This window comes from Harpia harpyja, chromosome 13, assembly GCF_026419915.1.
Source record: "Harpia harpyja isolate bHarHar1 chromosome 13, bHarHar1 primary haplotype, whole genome shotgun sequence".
In the NCBI taxonomy this organism is placed as follows: domain Eukaryota; kingdom Metazoa; phylum Chordata; class Aves; order Accipitriformes; family Accipitridae; genus Harpia; species Harpia harpyja.
In genome coordinates, this window is record NC_068952.1 from 35,386,481 (window position 1) to 35,400,118 (window position 13,638).

The following is a 13,638-nucleotide window of genomic DNA, read 5'->3' on the forward strand; positions in this document are numbered from 1 at the left end:
ATCAAGCCTTCAGTCAAAGGCCTTGCAAAGAAATCGTGCTAATACTTGTTGGAACACTGCCCATTGTGAAACAATCTGATTTTTTGGTAAACACATTTACCAGACCTCAGTTCTGTCCCATCCTTACCCTTTGGATCACACAGTGAATACACAGAGTCAAATGTCAGAAGAGCTCCGCTAGCTGGCACATCCTCTGTTTCAGCGCAGAGCTTTGACCTTTCTGCTTTCCTAGGTCTTCTGCCAGATGTGGCTATCCAGCAGGTCGCTTGGGTACGCAACCAGCTGCAGCTCGAATGCGGGACAGGCGAGTTGGGTAAGAGAGGTTACGTTGCAAACACCCACAGCTTAGACACAGAGAAGCACAACCTGAGAACCAGCTGGCTGAGTCCCTAGCTCTGTGCATGAGAGCTGAGCAGCCATCTTCAGAGTCGTTACCAAACATCAGAATCTACAGCAGCACTCCACACAATTTATAGACATAAAAATGACCCATTGTTTTTCAAATGAGAACAGGGGAGGAGAAGGGTACGCGTTCTCCCTACGGCTACTAGGAATGTCCTTTTCTCAAGACCAGGGACAGAAGATGAGGAATAAATCTTCCATCCAGCTGCTAAATCATTATTCAGTACACCAGCAGGACTCCATATGCTGTTAGGGAGTGGGATAACCCAAGCAATTTATATCAATAGAGAGCTTTTAGGGAATCATTCTGTGACACGCATGCAAGAACAGATGACAGTTGTCTAAAAGAACTTAGGTCTCAGGCTAGAAGAGTCAGTTAATTGCAAAAACCTAGTACTCTGAAAGCACATCCACAATTATGACCATTTAGAGAAAGCTCTGCCTCAGAACACTGGTTTTTCTCTAAGAGTTAATTACACATAAGACCATCAGATCTTCACGTAACCATCATCTCAAATGCAAGAAAAACAAGACAAAAACCAACCATTGCTATACAATCGTTGAACAGTTAATTCAGGAAAAACAGCTTTTAATTAATGCACAAACTCCTAAGTATTGCTCTGACAGACAAAAGCTGTAAGTGAAGTTTTCAAACCAGACTCTTTCTACAGACTGTCTTTGACAAAATGAATAGTCCTGTACAGATCCTGAAGAACTAGTATTTTATAGTGACACATAAAAACCAGATTCTTGCTCTTATAACATCAAGCTATTGAATACTTTAGTCTGATCCAGTCACTGCTTTTATCAAGAACTAGTACTATATGAGATTTTGGATCACATTCATGCTGTCAAGAAGGATGACACTTCTAGTCCCGATTTGAAATCATCAGCTACTACAGGCAGCAAATGAAAAAAAGTACATGTTACAGTACACTCCTGAATACCTGTGCCATTAAGTGTATTTAAATCTAAAAAGTGTTATAAAGATACACATTACAGTAGGCTACCCCCTTCTTTTTTAGGGTACTGTTGATGACAGGAACATTTATCCAGATAATCAGTCACCCAATTAGCACTATCATCAGTTGCTGTAAGAGATCCGTTTCCTCCGCTTTAAAACTGCCCTCACGTTTCCTGTCTCGTATACACAAATACAGGGAATTCACTGGGCAGCTAATCTAAACGAGAAGCACACTGGCTGGGTTTGTCTAGCACTGCTGTGAAAATCCACAGTGGAAAATTTTTCCCTCTTCACTGTGTCAGTGAACGTACAGGGCAAAACAGGCCTTTTAGACCTACCCCCTCGCTCAACTTTGGGTGGGTTGAAAGATGCTGGAGACAGCATTTAGATACCCGGCTGGCAAAACAGGCTCCAAGTTGCAAGTGTGGCTTAGCTCTAACATGCACAGATCCTGAAAACCCGAGAGAAAATATAACTACAGCCTGAAATCCACTGTCGCAGTGTAGCTGGATGACTACACTTATTGGGGTACTGCTACAGAATCTGATTTCATGTTTGACGTTTTCTTTTCCCTTTTAAAATAAAACTTTACAGCCAAGTAAAGAAAAGTCCCAGGAAGGGTGGAAGGAAGGAACCCAGAGAACAAGTCCCTGAGACCCTAGGACTTCAGGTGAATGAATGCTCATTCTGTAGCAAAGGCATCTCACGGTGCTTTGCATCAGCACTGTATTTTGGGGTTCTAAGCTTTGGCTAGTAGCTTCCACCCCACTGCAATTCCAGGCAAGGACTTCATTGGTGTATTGGTCTCGCACTAAACTTGCTTAGAAACAAGGGACTATCGTTTTTAACTCACTGGCTTTAATTCTTCTGTCAACTGAATGCTTAGGTTCTTGCTAAAAGTAAAATGTCCATTCTATCTCATGTGAAAAAATACAGTGTATTCTTCCTGAATGAACACATTTTGAGCACATAATGAATTGTCTAAAAACGTGACAAAAATCCTGTTTACTTTGGAAATTAAGATAAATGAGCAATGAGTACTAGGAAAATGTGCTCAATGCAGAATTGTTACAACAATATGGGAAGGCAAGGAAATCTGAGTAAGTAAAAATTGGATCAAACTTGTTTAGGTCTTTAAACACTTGAAACCCATTTAATCATGGTTGCACTATGGTAAGTAAAATAGCTCCATAAGGTAGAACTTATATTCTATTAATTTTAAACTCCTAATAGGTATTTTGCAGCTTAATTCCTCTTTAACACAGCAATAACAGCTTATGGAAAAACTATTTTTGCACCTGCATGACACAGCTGCTTCTTTAGTTGAAATGAGAATTTCCTCCATAGTTTAGACAAGCATCATCTCTCAGGAACTTACTTGCAGGAGTCACATGAAAAACGCAGGAGGGTCATCACATAAATTATGATTTTCCAGAACATATGTATATATGGCCTTTCTTATTTTGGATTGGAAAGATGTGGTCGTGCAGAGAACTCTAACTTTAGTTTAACATCAAGAAGAGTTATAAACGAAATGGAAAAAAATATACTGCTCTCAAAAATATACAAGAATAATTCCAAATATTCAACCAATTCCACAGCTTCTGCCCTTAGGCCCTCATTTGAAAAAAGTTCGATAACCCAGAGAAGTACATAAGAAAGATTTCTCTCTGTGCCTTTCATGCCTAGTAACGTCACTGGTAACATTTTTATTTGACATTTGTCTATGTAGGCAGGGAAACCGCTGTCAGTGACACACAAACTATTCATAACAGCTCCCAGTTGGAAAGTGGCACTTTACACTGATCAACAGCATCTCTGAGAGAAGAGTGGACTCTGCCTCCAGCTCAACATATTAATACAATACAACTCATCTGAGCTTGTAGGTTATATCAATGCTACAAGCTACTCTAAGTCTTAAGACTTCTTTGGTTATTTTTGCACTAACAGCACTTTTAGGAAGCAGCTAGGAGAGATTGCAGGAGTCAGGAAAGAGCTAAGATGCAATATTGCTTTATGGATTTTTCTGTGAACAGGGGATGTAGCTGGCTGGGATTTTTTTTTTTTTCCTCTAAATCCTTAAGCAGGTGAAAACAGCACAAATGTGGGTGTGATTTGCTATTTTTTTTAAGGTGAAATTCTTCTGCCTTCTCAGGCAAAGTAGAAATTCTCATTCTCTCCCAGAGATGTGAGAGTCTGAGGCAAGAAACAGGAAGAACAGACAATGTTCCAGCTGATACACAGCTGGAGCATCAGCATATTGAATTAAGAGCAGAGGGAATGGCTTCCACTTTAGTCTTCTGCATTTCATTTTACCCTTTTACAAGTCATTTTAGTCACCTATGAGCAACAGCTCTTCGACAGCATTATTCAAGGAAAATGTTTGATCAGCTTTTCCAGTGCAAACACCTTCTGTGCTCTCTTGGATCTAGTTCAGCAATTTTATATAGAAGAATCAGTATTGTAGTAGCTAGATTAATCTAAGTCTATTAGGGATTAGAGTCTTAGAGTCTTTGGTGGTTGTGCTGAGAAGCAGGATTCCCGGATATATCCTTAAAATTCATTCTTCCTACAGAGGAACTTCTGTAAAAAGGCATTGCCTTACTTCCAGCTAGCCATATCAATAAGATAAAAGCCTTAGAAGACCTTCTGCTGAACATCAAAGCCAGATTTCTTTCACCTGTACTAAATCCTCTCTCCTATAATAGTTAAAATAATTTAAAGTAACATAAATAACAACCACGATGCCGACAGATACTTCACATTATGCCACAAGGTTTAGAACAGCGACTTATTGTTGGCTGAAGTGCTGCACGCTTACCCTCACCCCTTGCAGAAGTTAATGGAAAATGTGAGCACTTGAAATTCCAGAATGTCAGGCGAGGGCACCTCTTAAATAATTTCTAGAAACAAAATGCAACCATCCATCTATTTCTCCCACTTGAGCAGATGCTTCAGTCACACGCAAGCTAAGCGCACATGCCCTCAGATAATGAGCTACATGGCCACAAAGCATCCAAAGTGGAGGTGGAGGAAGCATTTGTCCCTGCTCTGCATCCCAGATTTCCTGCCCTGTGTGCATCATCCTGGGCAGGTGTTGTAGACAAGGAAGGCAAAGTGGCCACTGCGAACAGGCCTGATCTCTTACTCCGAAAATAATGCCTGTTACTCATGACCAACACCATCCCAGCATCATGGCAAGGCTGACCAGGAACCAACCAGGGACCACCAAAGCCCGCTCTGTGACTTGCAGTGCGATCAAGCCCACTGTGACTGTCCTCAGCTGGTGTCTGTCTACACAGCTCTTAGCAGCTGACAGGGATTTTGTGGTTCTGGTTGCAGGGCAGAGCCTGCTTCCAGGGCTAAACTGCCCTTGCAGTGAGCAAGTTTTCCTACTGCAAACTTCCCTTCCTACAAACCGGGATGGTTACATTTCTTTTTACCCTTATACAGCACACAATGATAACTAATAGTTGTCATCTTTGTCATTACTTTTTATGTGATTGAAGACTTTGATTTTCAACCAGACCAGGATTTCTAAATCTTTTGTTTCTATTCTTTTCCTTCAGTGCATTCCTGTCTTCTACAGAGTGAGGTGCCCACACCAGTGCCGTAGTCCTCTGGAGGCTTTGACATTCTCAGCTAAGCACAGTAATTATTTCTGTCTTACAACTGACATTCTCATTAATGAGGCTGCAAATGACATTTGCCCTTTCTTGCAAGAGGATGAAGGTAATGAATCCCACTCTATTTGTAGTCCACTATAACCCTAGATTCTGCTTCTGCAGTATTGTCATCTTAGCTGCTATTTACCATCTGTATAGATAAATTCGACTTTTTTTCTTCCTCAAATGTAATTTGCACCTGTCTTTTAACATATCCCATCTTATTGATTTCAGGCTATTCTTTCAATCTATCAAGAGCATTTGGAATTCTAATACTAATTGAAATTATGTTGACTGGCACATAAACTCCTGGCCTACCTCCTTTTTAAAGGCAAATACCAAGTCTGCCTTTTACTGATCCCCTGGGACTTCAAGCTTCCTCTAGGAGTTTTCAAAGAAGCTTGTTAATGGTTTGGAGATTGTTTTTCTTGGCTCCTATGCACTCAGAAGAAATTTCATCAGTCTAGCCTGACCTGAGTATATCTCACTTGCCTTAGGATCCTTTACTGTGTTTGTCTCTTGCTACCTTGTAGTGAATACTAAGAGCACTACATATATAGACATAGTTTATCATTCTTAGAAAGACCAAAAGCAAAGAAAATAAGGAAGAAAAAAAAAATTTCTGCCCTCTGCTCTCCTTTCATTATTTTCTTGTTCACCTTTCTTATTAGAAGATGCACCCGCTTTCTTTCACCTGTCCCTTACGTACAGCTTATCCCTGAACTCCCTTGCCGTTTTGCATATCATTTGTTTACAACAGCTTAGTACATTCAGTGGTCTTGCTGGTTCACTCTTCCACTGTACAGTACCCTTTTAGGCTCATCCTTAGGAACATTTTTGTCATTTCCTTTTCAAAATTCTTTTGGGCCACTGAAGAGCTGCTGGCAGATATGTAGTCTGTTACTGTGTGTGCTCTTTTCTGCACCAAAAGAAGATGATGCTGTACTATCAACATGATGTCTTCTGGAGGGTACCAAAGATCTTCTGCTGATTCCTCCTCCTACACAGTTTGTCCCACAGAAACTCACCTGTTGCTTCCCTGGTTTTGTTAAGGTGAGCTCTTCTTTCACAGAGGTGGTTATCTGCCTTTTGTCAGAAAAGGGATTGAGGTTGTTTCCCAATTATTTTTGCCCTTATCACCTTCCACTTACAGATTGCTAGCTTGTTCCATCAGCCTGTTCATGTATATTTAGGAGACTGCAGCACTACAACATGCTCCTCAGTTTCTCATATGCAATAATTCAGGCATAAAGCTTTCCAGACAGCTGTTTTGCAACTGTGACCTACCTCCTCCCCACCATCACACGCTTTCCCCACATTCGCTTTGCTTGCACTGATCCCCTTCCCTCCTCCACAGGGATACACCACCACATGGGAGTGTTAAATGACTCATCAAAATTACAGCCCAATGCTGGCAATTCTTCCCCACATGTATCTTCCATTACAGCTATGGAGGAGTGTCCTTGGAAAAGCGTCTACACAGGAATAGAGCTTTCCATTGCCTTCCAGCACCCTGCTGTGGTCTGGGTGACAGCAGTCTTCCCATTCTCATCTCTAGTAGTAGACTGAAGACCTTCCTGAGTGCAGACTTCCTAAAATGAGTGCACACTACTGCACTGGCTCATTTAATTAAACTGGGACAATTCCATTTCCTGCTGTGGGAGGATGAGGCTATTTACTGACTTACCAATAAAAATTCACAGTGGGCCAGGACTTGGAAAAGAAACAAAAGCACCAAACTGTTTTCTACTGTCCACACCCTGCTGTGCGAGGAGTCAGCATAGCTGGGTATCATTTATAGGTGGTTCCGAGTATTGTTCACTCCCATCTCTGCTCCCGAGTCACTAAGATGCAGCAATGTGGAATGACTAACAGGCAGCGGGGAGACTGACAAGAGTGGATTAGGGGACCAGTGCGTCAAAGGAACATTTAGGCAAAGCCTTGACGTGGTACAGGGTGCTGACAGTTTCATAGAGCTCTTATAGAGCTGTCTACAAGTCAACATCAATCCAGCTGTGGCAGTGTGGTAGAGCCTGGCTTTCTAGCAAATTTCCGTTTCCTCTAATTGTATTGTTGCTCTCTATTCTCTTTATGCACTTTTTTCCCCTCAAAACTTCAAAAGGGCCAAGTTCCTCTGGTTGTGAGGACTCTAAGATATTAAGCTCTTAGTGAATACTTCTAGAGTGGCAGCCCTCTATGCCTGTGAGCTCTGGTGCATTTGTAAACCCCGCACACACATCACACTCACATGCTCTGGGCACATCTCCTGTTAAGCAAAAGAGCAACTTCTTCAGTCAAGGGCTGGGCTGTACGACAGCTTTCAGTGCAGGTCACTGCTGGACACAAGCATGCAGTTGTACTCTCATCTGCTTTGGTTCAAACCATATGCAATTTTTAGTTTCCAGCAAATATTCTGCTGCCTTGGCAGCTATCACTACCAATGTGCCCTCAGTATTTTGCCCTACTGGCAGCAGGGCTTTTTGCTACTTTTATCCCGTGGGACTACCTGCCCCTATTTCATGTCATCTGTGGACACAAGCACCTGCGTTTTTGCTTTAATTCACAGCAAAGTTCACTGATAAAGGCTATTTGCATTTTCTGCAAAGTTCACCTTCACTCTCAAGGCTTCCTGTTTTTATTTATGCTGAACTCACACACAGCCAAGCAGTCCACCCTAGGCGTCCTCTCATGTCACCGTCTCCTTGTACACAAGGTCAACTATCTTGAGTTTGGTCTTGCAGGTAGACTATCTTTCCTGGAGCATTCCAGCTGCTCCACAGTCTTTGAATTCATTGGTGGGAATCCAAAGAAATGCCTCATCTGAATAGTTATCCCAAATTGCAATTTTTTAAAATTTATTTATTCAATGTTTGCTTGGCTGAGCACTTGTCATTTGTACTTGACAGGTGGCATGTATGCTATTATGGAAGGTGAACTGGGGGTTACTTACCGTGTAATTAATTTGCTTGCTGGACACAATGCCTGGATGCTAAATTTCCTCAATATGTAAGTTGCAACCCAAGGCATACCCATATAAAAATAGACCAGACTGAATCAGTACAGCTCTTAGAACCAGTATAACTCTCCTTACACATATATTACCTAAACTCTTAGTTTGTACATAGACTGATTATTGTATGTAAGCAGGTTTTTCTCATCATTTACTCTCATAGGAAATGCATCTCATGTTACTCAATTATCCTAGACTTTCTTAATTATATAGACTAGGATCCAACATCTTTTTATTTATGAAAATAGTGTAAAATGACAAACACCCAGTATTTTTAGTCAGGTGAAATTCCTACTACCCTGTATTCTGCTGCAATATGCTTTTATACCTCAAAAGTAAATTCAAAGGTATTTTTAGTGGTACACAAGTAAACAAGTAAAGCATCATGATTTTGTTCCATTCCTAAGCATCATTACAGTGCTACAGTGAGGGTGGCTAAGTATTATTGGTCCTACTTTTCCCTAACATACTCATCCTGTTGTCGGTATGTATTAAAAGCACTAGCACAGGATTTAACTATAAACTCCCTGAAATACACAGCAATTTTGCCATTATCTTCAATGGGGAAAAAAAAAAAAAAAAAAAAAAAAAGAACAGGCCCACTCCGATTGTGCCTTTGTGGCTTTTCTAAGCGCTCACACACTCTCTAGCAATTTTTACCCAAAGGTAATACTATAAAAACAAGTGTCATTAGTTCTAATGGAGACCCAGAAAAGTCTGTACAGTATCACCACTTTATATTGCCTAGAAAACACTTACCTCAGATAAATGACCCTCCGCTCCAAATGAAATGTCTTCCATAACCTGTTAGAGATAAATTATTAAGTATACGGTAGATACATGCTATATAAACACTAAGATTTCAATGGAACTTATAAAAACCATATAGCACATAAAAAAGTTATACAAGCTGAACTATTACATCATTTTGTTTCACACGCATGAAACATTTCAATTGCATTTATATTGAAGCAGTGGCAGCCACCCAATATTTAAAGCTAAATTTGAATACATTTTATTAAAGCCTGTCTTTGGCTTCCCAGTTAAAACCCACAAGGAGTACTGCCTCTAAAACTGAAGGACTAACTATAGATTGAAAGAAACTTTTCTGTTAAGTTCTTATGGATCTATACACCATTCAAGAGTCTACAGAAATTTTTTTGGCACAAACCCTGGAAGTGATTTTGGGCAGGAGAAATGAGAAACCCCACTGATGTTTTGTATTGGTAACACGTGCTAACTATTCTTGGTTCCTCTTTCAAAACTTGCTTCATCTGTAAAGCCTATAAGAAATTAGCCAGCATTTCATTGATTAGCTGAGGAGCAAAGAAATTTAATGTTAATATTATTAGAAAATCATTAATACTTATCACACATAACAGTATTGATAATCTTTAATAAACTGAGATAGGGATATTGCTTTGGTAGGGCAATACTTAGTATCACAGGTATGTACATATATATGTAATAAAGCACAAAATCATTACTCTGCCATAAGATCATTATTATTACTGGGTACTATTTTCAGTAATCTATCTGAAAAGAGGTTGCTCAGATTTCTTTTAACTGTAATATTAGTTTTCTGATTAGATTTTTACTGCAAAATACACGTAAGCATTGAGCTTGCTGAGATGCTACGATCTCCAGCTAAAGAGTTAGCATTTTTATCAGTAGATACTACACAACAATATCACACGCAGCTAAGGGGCATCTTACTGCACAACAACGCGTGTGACTGTACGACGATGATCTGATCATTACATATAAGCCAGCTGCCTGTTGCTGCAGAAATCCTTTCCAGCTTGGATTAATACAAAAACCACTCAAACACTGACTTTCACTGACGCTTAATGCTGACATTTAAAACAAAGATTAAATTTAAAGTTTCCAAATTATTTTTGAAGCTCTACAAATACAATGTTTAATTAAAACTCAAATGAATGCACAGTTTATTTAGCTTTCTAAAGGCTTTGTCCTTTACCCATTGCACATTTGCTCCCTGGACCGCAGGCTATCTCAATGCACAGTAATGAGTTACAGCCTGCTGACAGAGGCCTTCTTGGTGCTTGCTACCACTAAATTCTGAAAAATGTTGTGTCATATCCTGTGATGACTTCTTTTTAATGACAGACACCACATTAAATATTAATTATTATCTTTTCATGATTGTCCACTTATTCACTTTTTTTAAGATACTGAATGTTCTAAGTGATACTCAAATGAAGGCTTTGCAATTATAGAACATCTACCCAACACCAGAGTGCTCTACCGAAGATCCCGAAACATCGTCCCAGATGGCAAAACTGAAGTATGCAGAGGTGAGGAAAAGACAGCAGTCCTTACTCTTACACCCACTCTTTGCTTCTTTTATGGTGAAAAAGTGAGAAATTATCTACAAAGAATTCTGATGGGCTAACTACCAAAAATGCTGACTTACAAAAGATAACACTACTGAATTTTGGTTTTTACCTTGTAACTTTAATCACCTCAATTTTCTTGAAATCTAGTAGGTGTTTCTTTCCTTCATAGTGATTAAGAGGGAGCACTGCACAGCATGCCAGATAGCAGAAGAAGAAGAAAAAAGGATAGGTCAGGAACTCAAGCCTGCAGGTGCACACATACTCATGTTCATCAAGATACTTGGTGTTAGAGAGGTCCCAGCACACACACACCTCTCTGTTTATTGGTTATCATTGGTGTTTCTGGTGTTATAAAAAGGTTTTGCTTACACATACATTACCAACAAGCAAAAAATAAAGCAAGATATCATCAGGAGTGGAACAAGCAGGCGTTAATGTCTGAAGAGAAATGAAATGTTACTATTGTGTATTTTAGCAATCACCCAGATATGTATCTAACTATGCAATAATGATCATAGCACCTTCCACCTCACTCACATGTCACCTGGGCAAAAAACTTGCAGTCAGTTTAAAAGTATGGAACATTTCTGGGATGAAAACTAGAACCCATCTTTAATTCCTCAGAGACCTGGGAGAAAATCAAGCTCAGTTAGTCACAAAAAGACAAACTGTAACTGCAATGATGGGGCACCCTAATTTCATCACAATAGCTACCAGCTGGAGAGTACAGGCTTACATGAAAATTCAAGAATCTATATTAAATACATTAGACAAAAAGCTGACTTTCACATGACTGAGGCTAGTAATACTGTCTATAATTTTGCTTCAGCATTTTTGTAAAATACTATAATCTAATGAGTTATCTGTAATTGAAAGGAGTACATCTTAAAATTTAAGTAACTCAGTGTTCCACAGGATGATTTTTGCTGGCCTCACTTTATTTAGTTTTGTCCACAAAATTGGTAATGATGTTTCAACAAGCTGAGCTGCCAAAGCATGTGATTGTCTTCCCTGGTTAACAGTCAGTGTTATAAAGGAAACCTGATTTACCAGATTATTTTGGGATGCCACAGTCGACCACATAGACAAACCAGGGGAGGGGAAAAAAAAAAAAAAAAAATCTGTACTGTCTTAGAAAACACAGTTATGAAGACTATAAAATAACTGTTGACAGTTAATAAACCTGTGCTCACACACAATGGTAAAATATCTGAACTTTCAAAGAATTTATACCTTACATATTTTATACCAGAACATGTCGTATTTTATGATCTAGTGAGGATATTTAATTTAAAATGAAAAACAGCCCCTCTGCAAAGCAGTATCTGAGGATCTAAGTGAAGGGTTCTTTCCATTTGTCTATTTTGCTCTTCGTATTATTGTTATGTTTCTTATTTGTTTCTTTGTTTTCTAATGAAACCTATACAGTAAGACACAGTTATATGCAAGAAAAACGTATTTATAGTATACATCAACAAAACCAACATCCACTCCACAGTAATACTTAGCCAGATATGACATGATGAATAACTGGAGAGCTTCATTTATAGCATTTCACCATAAAGTAAATCAATCACGTGGGAATGAAATGTACCTTCCAAGGCATACATGCACATATGCTGTTATTACCCTTTGCTATCCTGTTTTGAAGCAAATAATTCAGTAACCTCTAAATACAAAGAACACCCACTCTTTCCTTCTGCTTCAGTGACCAACAGCACTCTCCTGAAATTCCCCAATGGGGAACAGAGGTGACACAGTTGAAGAGAATAGTCATTCTAGAAACACAGCAAACCACATCAAGCTACTCCTCTCACAGGGACACCACAGCCTTGTTAAATAATATCAAACCAAGTATTTTGACAAATACATGCTTCTCTATTAGGTATCCCCACTTGCTGATAAATGGCTACAAAAAGGTTCACTACTAATGGACAACAGTAAGTTTTTCCATGAAAGTCATACGAATGGCTAAATTTAGAGACTAAAAGCCACACCACTATTATTTTTTTTTTTGCCACAAACATTAAATCATTTTTAAATAAAAAAAATACAATGGCATATAACAGAGCACTTAAATGCTACAGAAGTGGTTTGTCTTTCAACTAAGTCCATTTACAAATCAAGACATTCTCCCTTGCACTTCAACATGTTCAAAACTGGAAGTTAGCATGATTTGTAAGTGATGTGTCAGGTTTTTTGTTTGATTTTATATTCTGCCTTGTGATGAACTACTAGGAGATGTTAGGGAATGTTATGCTATAGCTCTTCTCTAAAAGTTTAGATACTGCCTGTCACCTCTACTGAGATCCTACTGGCTTCACTACCTAAAATGTACTTGTTTGGGTAAAACTTCTATGCCCTACAACAAGGGAAAAAAAATCCCAGCTTCCAAAATTATAAAAGCAAGCAGAACCAGAACAGATTCTATATGTTGGGGTTTTTTATGGTTGCAATGGGTTGAGGTCATCACCGATGTGTAATTTTGCCCGAATGGTCAAAGTGGCAGGCAGCACTGAAGCAGAAGGCGGCTTGTCGAGTAAGCTGTGATAAAACGTCGCTGTGCTGCTCAACTCCTAAAAGTTGGAAAATGAATGAACGTTCTTATACTAACAAAACTGCTTCCTTTTTTCTTTCACGTCTGTCAGTCCTAGGAGCGCTGTGGGAATAGATGCAGGAATATGTTCCTCCACAGGTCCTTCACTGATGTGTATTTTCACGTTGATATTTACACATCAGCTTCTGAATTGATTTTGGCACATTCTCAAAATGGAGTTTATTCAGGATACCAGGATAGGCCAGACCCCAGGCAAAGGCATTTATACCACAAAGTTTAAGCACCTGGATGAAGAGCTGAACTTAGGCGGTTAGTCTCCTTAAGTTCCCACTATGGTTGATGGAAACAGAGAGGAAATTACCAAAAAGCAAGTTCAAAAGGAGGAGCTTAATGGAAGCACTGGAAATATGCCTTCCTCTTCCATTAAACATACAGGGAACCTGTCCCTCTCCAGTCCTGCTCCTCTCCCCAGAACCAGAAGTCACCTCACTTCAGCTGCCTACATGTCAGTCCAGGATAGCAATGCTGATTTCCAGGGAAACGATCTGGACTTCCAGGGGTGAAATAGGTGATCATCTACAGCACAAATCTCAAGAGTGCTACAGAAACAGTCACAAAACCCCAAACCCTCAACTGCACTTCTAAAAGGGGAGCATAGCTTTCCATAACCAACAGAACCC

The 13,638-nt window shown here is 39.5% G+C and overlaps 1 protein-coding gene across 2 annotated transcripts in view; it reads right to left on the bottom strand.

Annotated features, from left to right (window-relative positions):
* Positions 1-13,638, bottom strand: part of DISC1 (DISC1 scaffold protein) — a 204,249-nt gene that overhangs the window by 12,137 nt on the left and 178,474 nt on the right. Inside the window, exons 12-13 of one of the 2 annotated variants that reach the window (XR_008238097.1) lie at positions 10,511-10,586; positions 8,801-8,845 (exon numbers count right to left, since the gene is read on the bottom strand). Coding sequence is in view for 1 of the 2 variants with exons in the window: in XM_052806849.1 (XP_052662809.1) it covers positions 8,801-8,845 (45 nt within the window). In the remaining variant the exon portion in view is untranslated. The remainder of the gene's footprint in view (positions 1-8,800; positions 8,846-10,510; positions 10,587-13,638) is intronic. The other variant, XM_052806849.1, reaches the window with a different exon arrangement.